This window comes from Strigops habroptila, chromosome 5 (assembly GCF_004027225.2).
Source record: "Strigops habroptila isolate Jane chromosome 5, bStrHab1.2.pri, whole genome shotgun sequence".
Taxonomy (NCBI): Eukaryota; Metazoa; Chordata; class Aves; order Psittaciformes; family Psittacidae; genus Strigops; species Strigops habroptila.
The window spans coordinates 23,917,740-23,930,736 of NC_044281.2; the positions used below are offsets into that span (position 1 = coordinate 23,917,740).

The 12,997-nt window shown below is 41.8% G+C and overlaps 1 protein-coding gene across 4 annotated transcripts in view; it reads left to right on the plus strand.

The window, feature by feature from the left end:
- The first annotated feature begins 651 nt into the window (after positions 1-651).
- The window catches only part of RBMS1 (RNA binding motif single stranded interacting protein 1), a 146,967-nt gene continuing 134,621 nt past the window's right edge, over positions 652-12,997 (plus strand). For 3 of the 4 annotated variants that reach the window (XM_030486432.1, XM_030486433.1, XM_030486431.2), the window contains exon 1: positions 657-1,036. In XM_030486432.1, the coding sequence (XP_030342292.1) occupies positions 962-1,036 (75 nt within the window). In that variant the 5' untranslated portion in view covers positions 657-961. Of the gene's footprint in view, positions 1,037-12,997 lie in introns of all 4 variants that reach the window. The other variant, XM_030486434.2, reaches the window with a different exon arrangement.

Here is a 12,997-nt window from a genome sequence, read left to right on the forward strand (position 1 = left end):
AAGTAAAATATAACTACTGTCGACTAGAACAGAAATGTTTCCTGTTCGAGAATTAAGTGTACTCGGCACCGCTGGCAAAAGTACAAATTGAAGGATGCACGATGGGCCAGACGGAGAATTTGGTCTGGTTTTGCGGTTGCTGTTCTGTAAACTGATTTTAGCACTGCAGTCCCTTCTGCTCCCAGCAGATAAATGGACCTTCCACCGCCAGGCAGAACCGAAGCCAAATGCAGTTGTTCGCAAATTGTATCCAGCTCTCCCCTAAAGCCTGCGCCCCGCACCACTGCTCGGCAAGGAGATGCACAAATAGCAGAGGCGGTAACAAAGCGCAACCCGGTTAATTAGGTCAGAGCCGAGCGCTGTGCGGATGAGACCACTGCAGCCCTCCTCCTCCTGCGGAACGTGGAGCCCCGCTCCGTTCTCGGCCGGGCACGGCAGGTTTCCCGGCGCTGAAGCGGCCCCCGGGCCGAGGGGCGCCTCTCGCTGCCCGCCGCAGAAAGGCTCCCCCTGCCCGCGGGGGTTGCCCTGCCGCCGGGCCCGGGCCGGGGCTCACACCGCGGGCTCCGAGCGGGGCCAAGCGCCGCCCCTCGCCCCTCTCTCCCTCCTTCTCTGTCTCCCTCCTTATTCCCTCCCTCCGCCAGCCCTGCCCCGCCGCCTGGCACCGCCGCGCCGGCCCCGAGCGCTCCCCGCGCCGCCGCTCCGCCCGCCGGCCCGCCGCTGCTGCTGCTCGGCCCTGGCCGGGCGGGGACTTGGCAGGAACTCCCGGGGAGAGAGCGAGAGTGCCTGCCCCCGCTCTGCTGTGGCTTTTGGGTGGAGGAGGAGGAGGAAGGTCTGGGCTCGGCCGAGGAGCAGCAGCCGCCGCTGGAGAGGAAGAGACAGGAGGGAGAGAGAGACGGAGAGGCGGCCGGAGCCCCCCAAAGTGCCCCCCCATCCCTGCACTGCAGGCTACATTTCCAGCTTCATGGGCAAAGTGTGGAAACAGCAGATGTACCCCCAGTACACCACCTACTACTACCCCCAGTATCTGCAGGCGAAGGTAGGGTACAGCACGCCGGGCGGCGCGGCGGGTGCGGGGCTGGCCCCGCTCCAGGGCGGCTAGCCGGGGCCGAGCCCGGACGGGGGCTCCGCGGTGCGGGGCACGGGCCAGAGGAGGCCGTCAGGTTGCACCGGGGGACGGAGACAGGAAAGAGCCGGCAGCCCCTTCCTGCCGCCCGCCGCCGCCCCGGGAGCGCCGCCGAGCGCCCCCGGGCCGCCCGCGACCGCCTTGCTCTCCGCCGGGCTCCCACCCCTTCGCTTGCTCCCGACTGCGCCCTCTTCGACCCGTCTCCTTCCCTCTCGCCTCCCCCCTCCCGCTGGCGGGCCCTCCTCCTCCTCCCCAAGGGCTCTCGGCGTGTCTCCTCCTTCCCCACCACGTCCCCGGCCACCCCACTGCAAAGCGGAGCTCGGCCAGCCCGCGGCCCCGCTCCTGCCGCCCTCCCCGGGCGCAGCGCAGCGGCCCGAACCAGGGGCGGCGGGTCCAGGCCGAGAGCCGTGGCGGGGTAGCGCTGACATCCCGGGGTGGCAGGGCGGGCTGACTGCTGGGGGGCGGGCGGTCCTGATTCCGCTTAAATACGGACTCTGAGGAGGCTCCTGGGCTCGGATGGACACTCATTGTCTGTGGAGTTGGAGCTTTGTGAGCTGCTACCTCGCAGTTTGCAAACTGGATTAAGGGTCCAGCGCCTGGTGGCTGATGTTGTACAAGGGTAGCTGGCGTTTGCAGGCAAATTGATGTTAGTAGTTCTTGTGGTGGGGGATCGCCACCTTTTTTTCACTCCTTTCTCCTTCATGTCTGTGAGGGCAGCCAGCCCCACTGCTGTAGCAGCATCATGCTGCAAACTGGCAGATGCAGAGGTGGTTGCATCAGCTGTCTGGAACATTTAGCATAAGCCTCTCCAACCACCAGTGTCACTCCTCACAAATCAAAACAGACCCATATGAGGCTTCAATGTGTGAACTTTTTTTAGAGGTTGCAACTCTGGTGTGTGTGTGGGTTTGGTGGCTTGCCTTTTTTTTTTTTTTTTTTTCCTTTTTTTGCTATTGAAGTGTCCTGCCTGTGTGACAATGACAGGACAAGAATTCCCTTCTCTTTATCTGCACCCTCATTAGGCTCTTCTTCTATTGTGTTCTGTGCTGCTATATTGTGAAATGTCATTTATACTGCTTGGCTGAAAAATAAATTCAGTTTGACAGTCATGAGACGTTTTACAAGTCAGCAATGAGGAGGCTTTGAAATGTGCTTTCCTATACACAGAAATGGATAGAAATATGATGAAGGTCTTTAGGTGATTTGAAATGACTAATCTCTTAAATGTGTAATTGACATCAGGCTAAATAGCATAGTCTGTAGCCATCTAAAGATTATGCGGCAATCACTTCACTACTGTTTACATGTATATTTTTAATGCATTATTTTAAAGAAAGGTAGAGTGCCTGAAGGACAGCCTTTTGCATCACTTAGCTGTATGACTATATCAATATTCTCAAATGAAAAAATGTCTTTGTTTAAAAGCTTGTACCTACATGATTTTGTGTGGCATTAGTAAGTTACGAACCAACTACATAACATTGAATATATATAAAGCAATGTCACTTGGCTTTTTTGACCTGTAAATAATTGAAGAGGGATATGAACTGTAATAGCTTACTGTAGTTATTAGAGTATGATCCTAGAAATCCATGATCCTATGAGAAAGCTTGATGGACCATCCTTTGAAAATGTTTCCTGTACAGATAATTTAATGTTGATTTGTATTACAGTCAATGACATCTTCAAAACATCTTGCAGTCTTTGCTATAAAATTATACAGCCAGAAATTACATTACTGTGTTTCAGCAGAGAGCACACACAGCCATTTGACCTACACACATGAAATCAAATATCTGGGATCCAGTGAAAGTTTCCTGGTTTTAGAGAGCTTGATTTTATAAGAGAAATAAAAGAAAAAAAGGTGGCTCCTTGGTGTAGATAAAAGGAATAGTAACTGTGAGTTTCAGTATTGAAATATGCAGAATTCAATAATATAAGCAATCTTCTCACTATTGATCCTCTCAGAACATACAGAAAAATTAATTCACAGTTTTCAGCTGTTTTATTTTTTGGGCCCTAAAACAACCCGTTCTGCAGTACATGAGCTATTTCAGTAATTCTGTAGAAATCTTTGGTTTTTATTAAAGACGAATAATAGAATTGAGTAGCTGACTGTATGGTGGGTAATGGTTACACTGGGAGACGTTTTTGAAACTAGATTTTGAAACTGGAAATTTTGCTTCCCATCTTATTTAAGTAATGATGGAAAATCTGCTGACTAATAAACTGCAAATTGATAATTAGGAGATGACAGGAATTGCCTGAAGATGGATTTTTCTGTAGAGAGCCCAAAAATCCTCATTAGAAATTGCATGCATTCCTAATGGCTCTTTGGGTTAAAATGTTGATGTGGTCAACTATTTTAATTGCTACAAAATATGGTATAGACTTTAAAAACAGATTTTGCATTTTTCTATTATGATCTTCACAATCTTATTCGTGAAGTATTCAAGCTGGTTCAGTCATATATTCTGGGAGGAAATATAAACATTTGCTGTGATTCAGCACCTCCCTCCCCCTAATCTTAGGGAGCTCAGCATCAAAAGAGATTAGTGAAACCATGGACTGAAATGAAACGAACAAAATAAACATTGGAAGAAGGTGTAAGGCTTTTAATATGAAAGATCATTATAGCAATGAAAATAATAGTTTCAAATTAAAGCTTGTAAAACCTGCATTTTTGGGACTGCCACAATTTTCACTCCAGCAAATTATATGTTTGACATATCTGTTAAATGTTTGTGTCTTCTAATGAATGTATATTTTAGGACAGTTCCTGTATCGCAGCATTGTATGGTGTGTCAGAGAGCATCAAAAATATTTTCCAAGTTCAATGGATGTTTCAAAAGGTTTAGGTAATTTCTTTAATAATATTTCCATAACATTTCAACCCAGTTGTATTTAATTTCCTTCCTTAATAGTTTATTTGTAATGAAGTGATTTTGTATTTCAACATTTTAGAAGACAATGCTAGTTAAAATTGTATGTGTTTTAGTAATGCATTAAGGCATCTCTGACCAGGAGTAAAACCTGACTGTGCTAGGCAAAGTATTGTAACATTTGACAAGACAGGGTACTCATAAGCAAATACAAATGTGTATATACATCTCTAGGCCACAGTCTGTTTGCTTTGGTCAAGGAAGAAATAGAAGTGAATTTATGTTTTGGTCTCCTTTACCTAAATATCAAATGGAGTTCAGTGACATAATGCACACAGTGATTTACAAATAAATTGTGATAACTAGCTGTGTTGCTGTTTTTTCCTTTGGACAACAAGGAAATATGACTAATTTTACTGATAGGCTTTTGTATTGTAAAGGGAAGTTCTTTGTATAAGAGAGAGATAGTGGAAAATTACAACATTCCCTATAGATAACATGGTTTATTTAAAGTGCAAGCATTTAATAGTTATAGGTCATATTTATGTGATACTTGAATTCTTTTCTGTTTCTTTTGTATAATATTGGGTAACAACTCAGAAGAAATGAGATAATGTGAATCTTGCTGAATTGTCTTAGAGTGGTTTTCTAACCATATAATTTGATAACTGCAAAATTAGTGCCCTGGCAGCTATGAAAAGCACTAATATTTGTAGAAGTTTGTGTAGGTTTGTAGGCAGGACTGTAGATTGATGTAAACTTGCAGTGAGCAGGCAGGTTCTGCATGTCAAAAACTTATTTTCAGGCTGTTGACAGCAAACTTTAAATTGTGAACATTTAATTTTTATCCATACCTATTGATGGCAGTGTAAGTAGGAAATCAGTTAACAGGAAACTTACTGTAGGGTGAAACAAAGCAGATACGAAACTTTCATATTAAGAGACACAGTTCAGTGTCAGTGTATGAAGTTCACAGACTGAATGTAGAACCTTCTGGTTTAGATGCTTCTAAAGCAGAAGTAATAAGACCCTCTAATGGTTTCCTGCTAATGAAAACCTTTACTCACTGAATTCTGTGCCAAGCACAGGTCTACTACCCTTTAAAAAGTGATACTAGCTTATGACTTGATTTTAATCAGCATAAATGATTATACATTCTGATCGGTTTAGTTAGATTTATTCTGCATGCACTGTGACTGCAAAATCTGTACATAGTAAAAGACAAGTTTACAGTAACACGAAGTGTGGTGTTTATGAGATTGGATAGAAATGTCTTATTGTGGGAAGTTATATTAATTGTCCATAACTGTGATCCCTCTGGTTCTTGATTGGGATTAGAAATCCATTAAAAAAAAAAAAACCCAAACAACTCTCCCAAACAACTCTCTGCAAAATCACCACAGGTTAGCTGCAGGCAACCTTATCTCTGCACAGTTACCTGATCCTGTGATCCTGTTACCCTCCTTAGCCTCTTGAATGTATTTTCTTCCATTCTGGCCAGGTTGGGATTTTATTATGCAACTTCCAAAGAATTCCTTCAAAAAGTGTACCACACTGTGGAATTGTAAAAGAAAGCAGTGTAAAAGACCAATTTCAAGAAAAGACTGAGTGCTGGTGATGAGGTGATCCCTCTGGCTCCAGAAAACAATCTCAGGGGATGTAAAATATGGAGAAGTGAAAAGTGTTCCCTAGAAAGAGCACTTTCTCTTCTTCCAAACATCCCAATCCAAAACTGGGAGTGCCTGTTTGCATCCATCCGTCAGAGAGGCCAGTGACATACTGTCACTGGTCACAATGATTGTTCTATGTAATGTTTCCAGCTAGCTGGTTTTGTGGGGGTCATCTCTATCCTTATTCCAGTTACAGCTCCTTTAAATTTTGAAGCTTAGTTGAGGTGGCTTGCTATGAACTAGAAATATATCCTTCAGAAAGTATTTCTAGAAACTGTTGCTAGAATCATTCTTGTATATGCAAAAGTTGAAGCCTTTCTAGAAATGGATCAAGCAAAGTTCATGCAAAGTTCTGCAAATGTTCATCATCCTTGTCTTGAATTACTCCAGTTTAGAATTATTCTGGATCAGGGCCTCTCTTCAGAAGTAACGTCATATTAGCCTCATGGGCAAATATGCATTAGAAGCAGGATGTAACCAGATATGTTCTTAATAGTAATGACTTCAGGAAGGTTTAATCCTAGATATTCCACACGGGGACCACTGCATTGTTAGGTAGAGGCAGGAAGGATGTATATTAATGTGTCATGTATGTTAACGTACATCATTGTAACTATCTAAATAACTCTCATAAAGATACATGAAATGCAGAAACACTTCACAACATCATCTTTAAGACTGGCTTCATTCAAGACAACATGAGTTTTGCCTTTGATTTCAGATGAGCAACATTTTATTTACTACAAAGTCGATTCATGCTTGGGTTATGATGACCATGCTTAATTTGGGGGTGATCTGCAATGACATAATATTCATAATCTTCACTTTGGAAGAGCAAAGGTTAGGCAGTGCAACATGCAGATTGTGTGATGGGGGCTGGAATCAAGGAGAAGTAGCAATGGCATCCATAAGATTTGCCGATTTTGTTTTTTTTTTTTCCTAGGGAATGTTTTAAAAAGAGTTTTTAAGAAGCTACAACTTTCCTCCCTTAACCCACTTCCTTAGAGAACAGAATGATATATATGCACTAGAGACTAGATTTGCAAATGGCAAAGTGAAAAATATTTCTCCCACCACATTAATGGTAGAAATGGCAGGTTCTTATTAGCTTTGTAATTTCTAGAAGTTCGAGACTAAGCTCATCCCTAGAGAGCACTGTGCTTGGGGCTTAATTTGATACTGCGTGATTGGCCTCATTTAACAAATGTCAACAAAATCTTGGTCCCTCTCCTTGATTCAGTAGTAACTTTACTGCTGATGTATGAGTCAGATCCTGACTCTGATAGTCTTACGGGACTGACTTTTTCCGAAAAGTTATAAACCAATATATGACTTGAAAAAGGCTTGAAAAACTTATTTAGTGCTGTTTTCCTTTTGTGTTTGATGGTTAAGCCCCCTCTGGGCACCTGGCATGTTCTAAAACCATGTCTATGAAGTTTATATACAGTAGGTAGGCAACAGCTGTAAGAGACCAGAATGTGTGATGTGTACTGGTGTATTTTCTAGCTTTGCCTTCAACGCAGGCTCCCAAAGCAGTCATGAAAAGTGTGCAATAAGTTTGTGGGGGGAGAAGTTAATTTTCTTTGAGTAAAATAGTTCTTTAAAGTATGTTTTCTTTCTCAGCTCACCTGTTAGTCTTGGTAATGACTGTAGTTTCTTCTTATTACTTTCAAACCAGAGCTGAGCATGCTGTTTAGAATCTAACCTTATTTGTAACATGAACCCTATACTTCAAAATACTTTGCTTGTAGTTAGCATCTAAAACTTCAGGTCTCAAGGATGAAATTTCCTGAGAGTAAATTTCTGAGCTTCTGCTTAGTGTTGAAGGATCAAAGAAGAGATAGGCAAAAATATTGAAATTTTCCAACTGAGAATAACACGGGTAATAAAGCATTGTTTTCTAAGTCTACTTTTCTATAAAACAGTACCTTTCAGAAACATATCTATTTGGGATATACATCAAAACCCTGCCTGGGATACATTTTTTAAGTTGCTTGAAAGTTCAAGCAGCAGTTTGAGCTGTCAATGTTGATAGAAGATGCATCTCTCTTTACTCAGAAAGGTAATTGATGCTACTAATGCAGTGCTCCTTATGAAGGACACTTGATCATGACAGCAATAAAGAAGTTTGAACAAAGGTGTAGTAATAACCTGGAAAATACAACTTGGTACAGTTACATATTTAAGTTTCAGTCTTCCAAGTAGTCATAATCAAGAGCGAATAACAGTGGTTTAAAAAAGAAATTGTTTTTAATGAAATTATGCTTTTGGTTTAAAAAATAGTCCTTTGAAGACACGTACTCAGATTTAGCCAAAAATATGCTACAAATTATATACTCATTTTTGTTGTATTGTATAGACTTTGCTTATTGATGCAAAATGCATCTCGGAATGTTCCGTGTGACTCTTGTGCACTGAGAGGAAAGTATTGATCTTTTGTAGAGAGGTAGAGTGAACGGGCTTCACTTTGTGGATTTTACTACAGGTTAAGAACTGAATTCCCTTGCTTGTCTCTTGGCAACACAGACTGACACAATTTCTATAGCAGCTTATAGGCTGTGGTAGTATCTGTGACCTCTTCTATCCCTGAGGCCATAGCTACATAATCACTTTAATTTTACATAACTATGCACAGCAGCCAAAAAGGGCTGTCTTGTCTTTCCCCATTGCCCCCAGCAACTCATTCCTGTCCCTTGCCCTGTGCTGGCACTAGCATTCATATGATCAGTCAGTGAGCTGAATCGAGAAACCAGTCTGGCTGAAAATGAACCCCAAAACCCCAACTGTAATACATTTTTATAGTGGAACTGAGCTGCTTAAGGAGTTTGAGATGTGCAGAGCTATGGGTAAAGTTGTCTCTGAGAAAAGTACACCCTCTTGGGTCTCACTTTTGTAAGACAAAATGGTGGTGCTTAACTTTTCTAAATAAAAGGCTTTCCATGTCCTTGGCCAAGTGGGCCAAAGATCCAAGCCAAAGGAAGATACAACAGAGTTCTTAGGTTACCAAAATCTGTTGATTGCATATATACGCAGATAATTGCTAGCATAATTTTTCTGTGACTTTATTTTCTCTTTCCCTGTTTTAAGTTGTTTTAAGTGTTGGTGCACCAAGTGTTAAAAACCCAATTGAGTCTGTCTTTCAGTCTTACAACCAATGAGCATGGAAGAGAGTGTGAAGTACGTTGCTGAGAGGGCTTAAGTTAGGTATAGGCCTGGGAGGAAAGAAAGAATCTAATGTAAATGGGACTTGTAGAGGCCTTGTAGCATAGTGTTACATCTAACTTTCCATTTTCAGCACAGTGCAACATTGATATTTTATTTCATTCTGGGGAGAGAGGGGAGAAGGCTGGCACTTCAAATTAGCAGCAGCTGCAGAATTAAGACAAGGGTGTTAGTGACTCATTTGGAAAAGTACTAGCTAAAACATTCTGTCTCCTAGAAAAAACATTTAAGAAGGGGTTATGATACAAACTTTGAATTTCACGTAAAGTGCCTGTGACCTTCTGGTTTCCTCTGGGTAGCTTTTTTGATTAGTGACCACTTGTTTTTGACAATTGCTTATTAAGGTAAGAAGAATACATGGGGACATTTTGGAGGGGGAAGCATCTCTGTTAACAGGGTCAAAGACTCCAGAATGCTTCTTACTTCTTTTGACCCAGTCAGTTAGCAAAAAATTCAGATTCTTATTGTTCTAGGTAGAAGGAAAAAATGGTGATCCTTAGTTGTTTCCTTGCTATAACTGAATTATTGACAAAGAGCAGTCAAACTTAAGTTTCCCTGAACACAGGGATTTTGAATAATAGAAGCAGTTTCTTTGTTCTCAGCCCCAAATTCCTTTTCCCAATTCACTATTTTCTCTGCTTAGGCCTTTTACAGGGCTGTATCCTCAGGTTGTTCTCTACTCTTTACATATCTGTATTTTGGGTGAGTTTTTTCCCCTCCTCTGATGAATATGTATATTTCCCTGTTTTATCCTCAGGTCCTACAAATGGCTTTATTTAACTTTAAGAATAGAAGGCTAAGGGGAGATCTAATTGACATGTAAATCTATTGAATGAGAATGTGTAGACAAGGTGGAGCCAGACACTTCTTGGAGGTGCACCAACATAGGATCACAGGATAATTCCGGTTGGAAGGGACTTCAGGAGCATTCTAATCCAACTTTCTTCTCAAAGCAAGGTCATCTAGAAGATCAGACCAGGTTGCTCAGGGCCTTATCCACTCTGGTCTTGAAAGTCTCCAAGGGTGGAGACGCAGTCTCTCTGCACAACCTGTTCCAGTGCTGGCTGTCCTCATGGTGATTTTTTTCCCCTCCTTATTTCCAGTCTGAACCTCTCTTGTTTCAATTAATACTTATTGACTCATTGTCACACCATGCACCACTGTAAGAAACTGGCTCCTTCTCCCTGATACCCTCCGTAAAGGTTTTCATTCTACAAATGGAAAGCTCCTATTAAGTCCCACCAAAGCCTTCTCTTCTCCAAACTGAACAAGCCCAGTTCCTTCAGCTTTCACAGAGCATGTGATCTAGTCCCCAGCCATCTTGATGGTCCTCCACTGACCTTGCTTCAGCTTATCAATGTTTTTCTTTTCCTGGGGGCCCAAAGCCGCATGTAGTATTCTAGATGGGGTCTATCAAACAAGGGGATAGTCACTTCCCTCACCCAAATGCAGCCCAGGAGGCACACCTTACTGCCAGAGCATGCTGATGGCTTATGCTTGGCTTGCTGTCTGCCACAGCCGTCCAGGTCTGTTCCAGCAGAGCTGTTCCCAGCCAGTCAGTCCCCAGCCTGTGTCATTGCAAGAGACTCTTCCTTTCCAGGTGCTGAACTTTGTACTTCTCTGATATAAATACGTTAAACATGCCAGTCCCAAGATAGACCTTTTTAGTGCTCCACTTGGTGCTGGCTTCCAGGTAGAGTATAACCCATTACTGTGATTCTCTTGAGTGTGGCCATCCTGTTAGTTTCATTCCAATCTAGTTGTCCACTTATCTAGACTATAATAGTCGTTACCTTGGGTCCAAGAATATAGTGGGACACAATGTCAAAGTCCTTGCTAAGAGAGAAGTGAATGACATCACTGCACCCCCCTTGTCTGCAGATGTACTAGTTTTATCACAGGAAGGAATAGGCAATAGGATGCAACACAGTGGACACGAATTGTGACATGAGAAGGTTGAAATTAGGTATGCAGATTTATTAATTTTTTTTCCCATAAGGGTGGCCAAGCACCTGAACAGGTACCAAGAGAGGGCTGGAATCTCTTGGAGACAGTAAAAACTCAACTGGACAAGATCCTGAGCAACCTGATCTAGTTGAACCTGCTCTAGGAGGGAAGTTGGACTAGACCTCCAGACATCCTTTCCAAATTAGTGTGTGATTCTGTAAGGTAGGGCCTGATAACTATCATCAGCATAAGAGGCTCTGAAGTAACTGTTACTATTCCTTCTATGTTTCATCATTGTAAGCTGTGATGAGGTATTTGGAAAGGAAATGTATAGATGGAATTCCCTTTTTCTATTTAATAGACCATGCATTCTGCAAACATGCAAATGACATTTCAGTAATCTCTTCATCATGCAAATTCCCTTATTCCATTTTAGCAAATATCTTGTTTAAGCTGCTTAAAATGTAAGGCTTTAGGTTTGTCTGTTTGTTTCTCCTGGCAGAACATCATAGTGCTACAAGACTATGCTGTAAATCACGACAGACATGTATACGTTCTCATACCAAACCACTCTTTAGGCTGACATTTCTTGCTCCTGCATCAAATCTGAATTTGTTGATAAGTGTTTGTCTTGGACATGGATTAGAAATTAAATAAAACAATAATCAACCCCAAATTAAATCTTTTTTCTTTCCAAGCAGACATTTTTCAGAGGAACAGCAGAGTACTGAGGAAGACTGTTCTGACTTTTTAGTAGTAAAAATGGGAAAAATTAGCATGTTCCTGTTGCTTTTTGCTGACAGTTCTGCTTCAAGTGACTTTTATTCCAAATTACTGTGAGTTCATCAGCTGCAGAAGCTACGGATATATGAAGGGCTTCCAAACCTACCCACCCAGCTTCTTTAGCCTGCTCTGCTTTTATTAGCACTTCTTTCCAGTGTCTTTTATATACTCACTCCCACATCTTTTCTAAGGATTTTCAGTAGCAGGTATAATAATAGGAAGCTCTCATGTTCCCAAACCCTCAAGTTAATCTTAAGGATGCTGTTTCTATTAGATCTTAAAAACCCCAAAACAATAAAAAAGTGACAGCTATAGTTGTCAGCTAGATTGATGATGAAGGAAAATGTAAACCCCACCAAATGGTCAGTTCATTTTTACACTGTTAACTGCATCATGTAACCATGGCTGTTCATCAATTCTGAAAATCATGATTTTTGTTAGGTGCCAGAATATATATTTAGGGACCTAAGATAGGATTAAGTTGGCCTTACGATGGCCAGAAGGTTGCAGAGACAGCAGCATTATCACTCCAAGTCATTATGACAGAGCAGAAATTACCTAATTGAAGACTTCTTTATTTCCTTCTTTTTCTTAGAGTGTTTACCTTGATGGTGACAGCTATTTAAACATAAAGAAAAGTGAAGATTTTTACAAAAATACAGGATTTGGAAGAAATGAAGAGGTATTCGTGCACTGGGGATGTTTCTGCTCTTACCAGTTTTAAATGCTATTCTTGGAGTTTTACTTAGTTGAGGGCCTGGGACTAGGGAGGAGTGTTACCCAGCATCTGCGCTACTAGGTAGCCATGCATCTTTCTGGGAGAAATAGAAAAAAACCCCACTCCATGGTGAAAATGACAGAAGAATTACAGAAGTTTAGTTTGCCATATTGCCCCCAAAAGAGGCAGAAAAACAACTATGCATATTTTATATCTGCTACCACTTTCCATCTTCTAAAACTCCAAGTGGAATTTCATGTCAGATGAATAATTGAATAATGAACAAATGAATAATAAATACTTTTTTTTTTTTTTTTTACTCATATGATGGATCGTTTTCAATGCTCACACTCTATGCAGCTCTGTCAAGGTTAGTATAGCTGGCTCCTCTTTTACTGATGTTCATATGAAGTTTAGAAATGCCTATATGTTGGACAGCAGAACTCCTGGCATTTCCATAGCACACCTTTGTAGGAATAGGGATTTAACTGAGTGTTGTCTTCCAAAATGTGTTCCATCTTTCTCACTGATGGAAAGCGTGCTGCATCTCACCCAATTGCTTTTGTCATCCAGAGAGGATGCTGCAGATCCCTGTGCTCTGGTGGTTGTTGCTAATACTTGTATATATATACACATTTTTTAAATGTTTTGG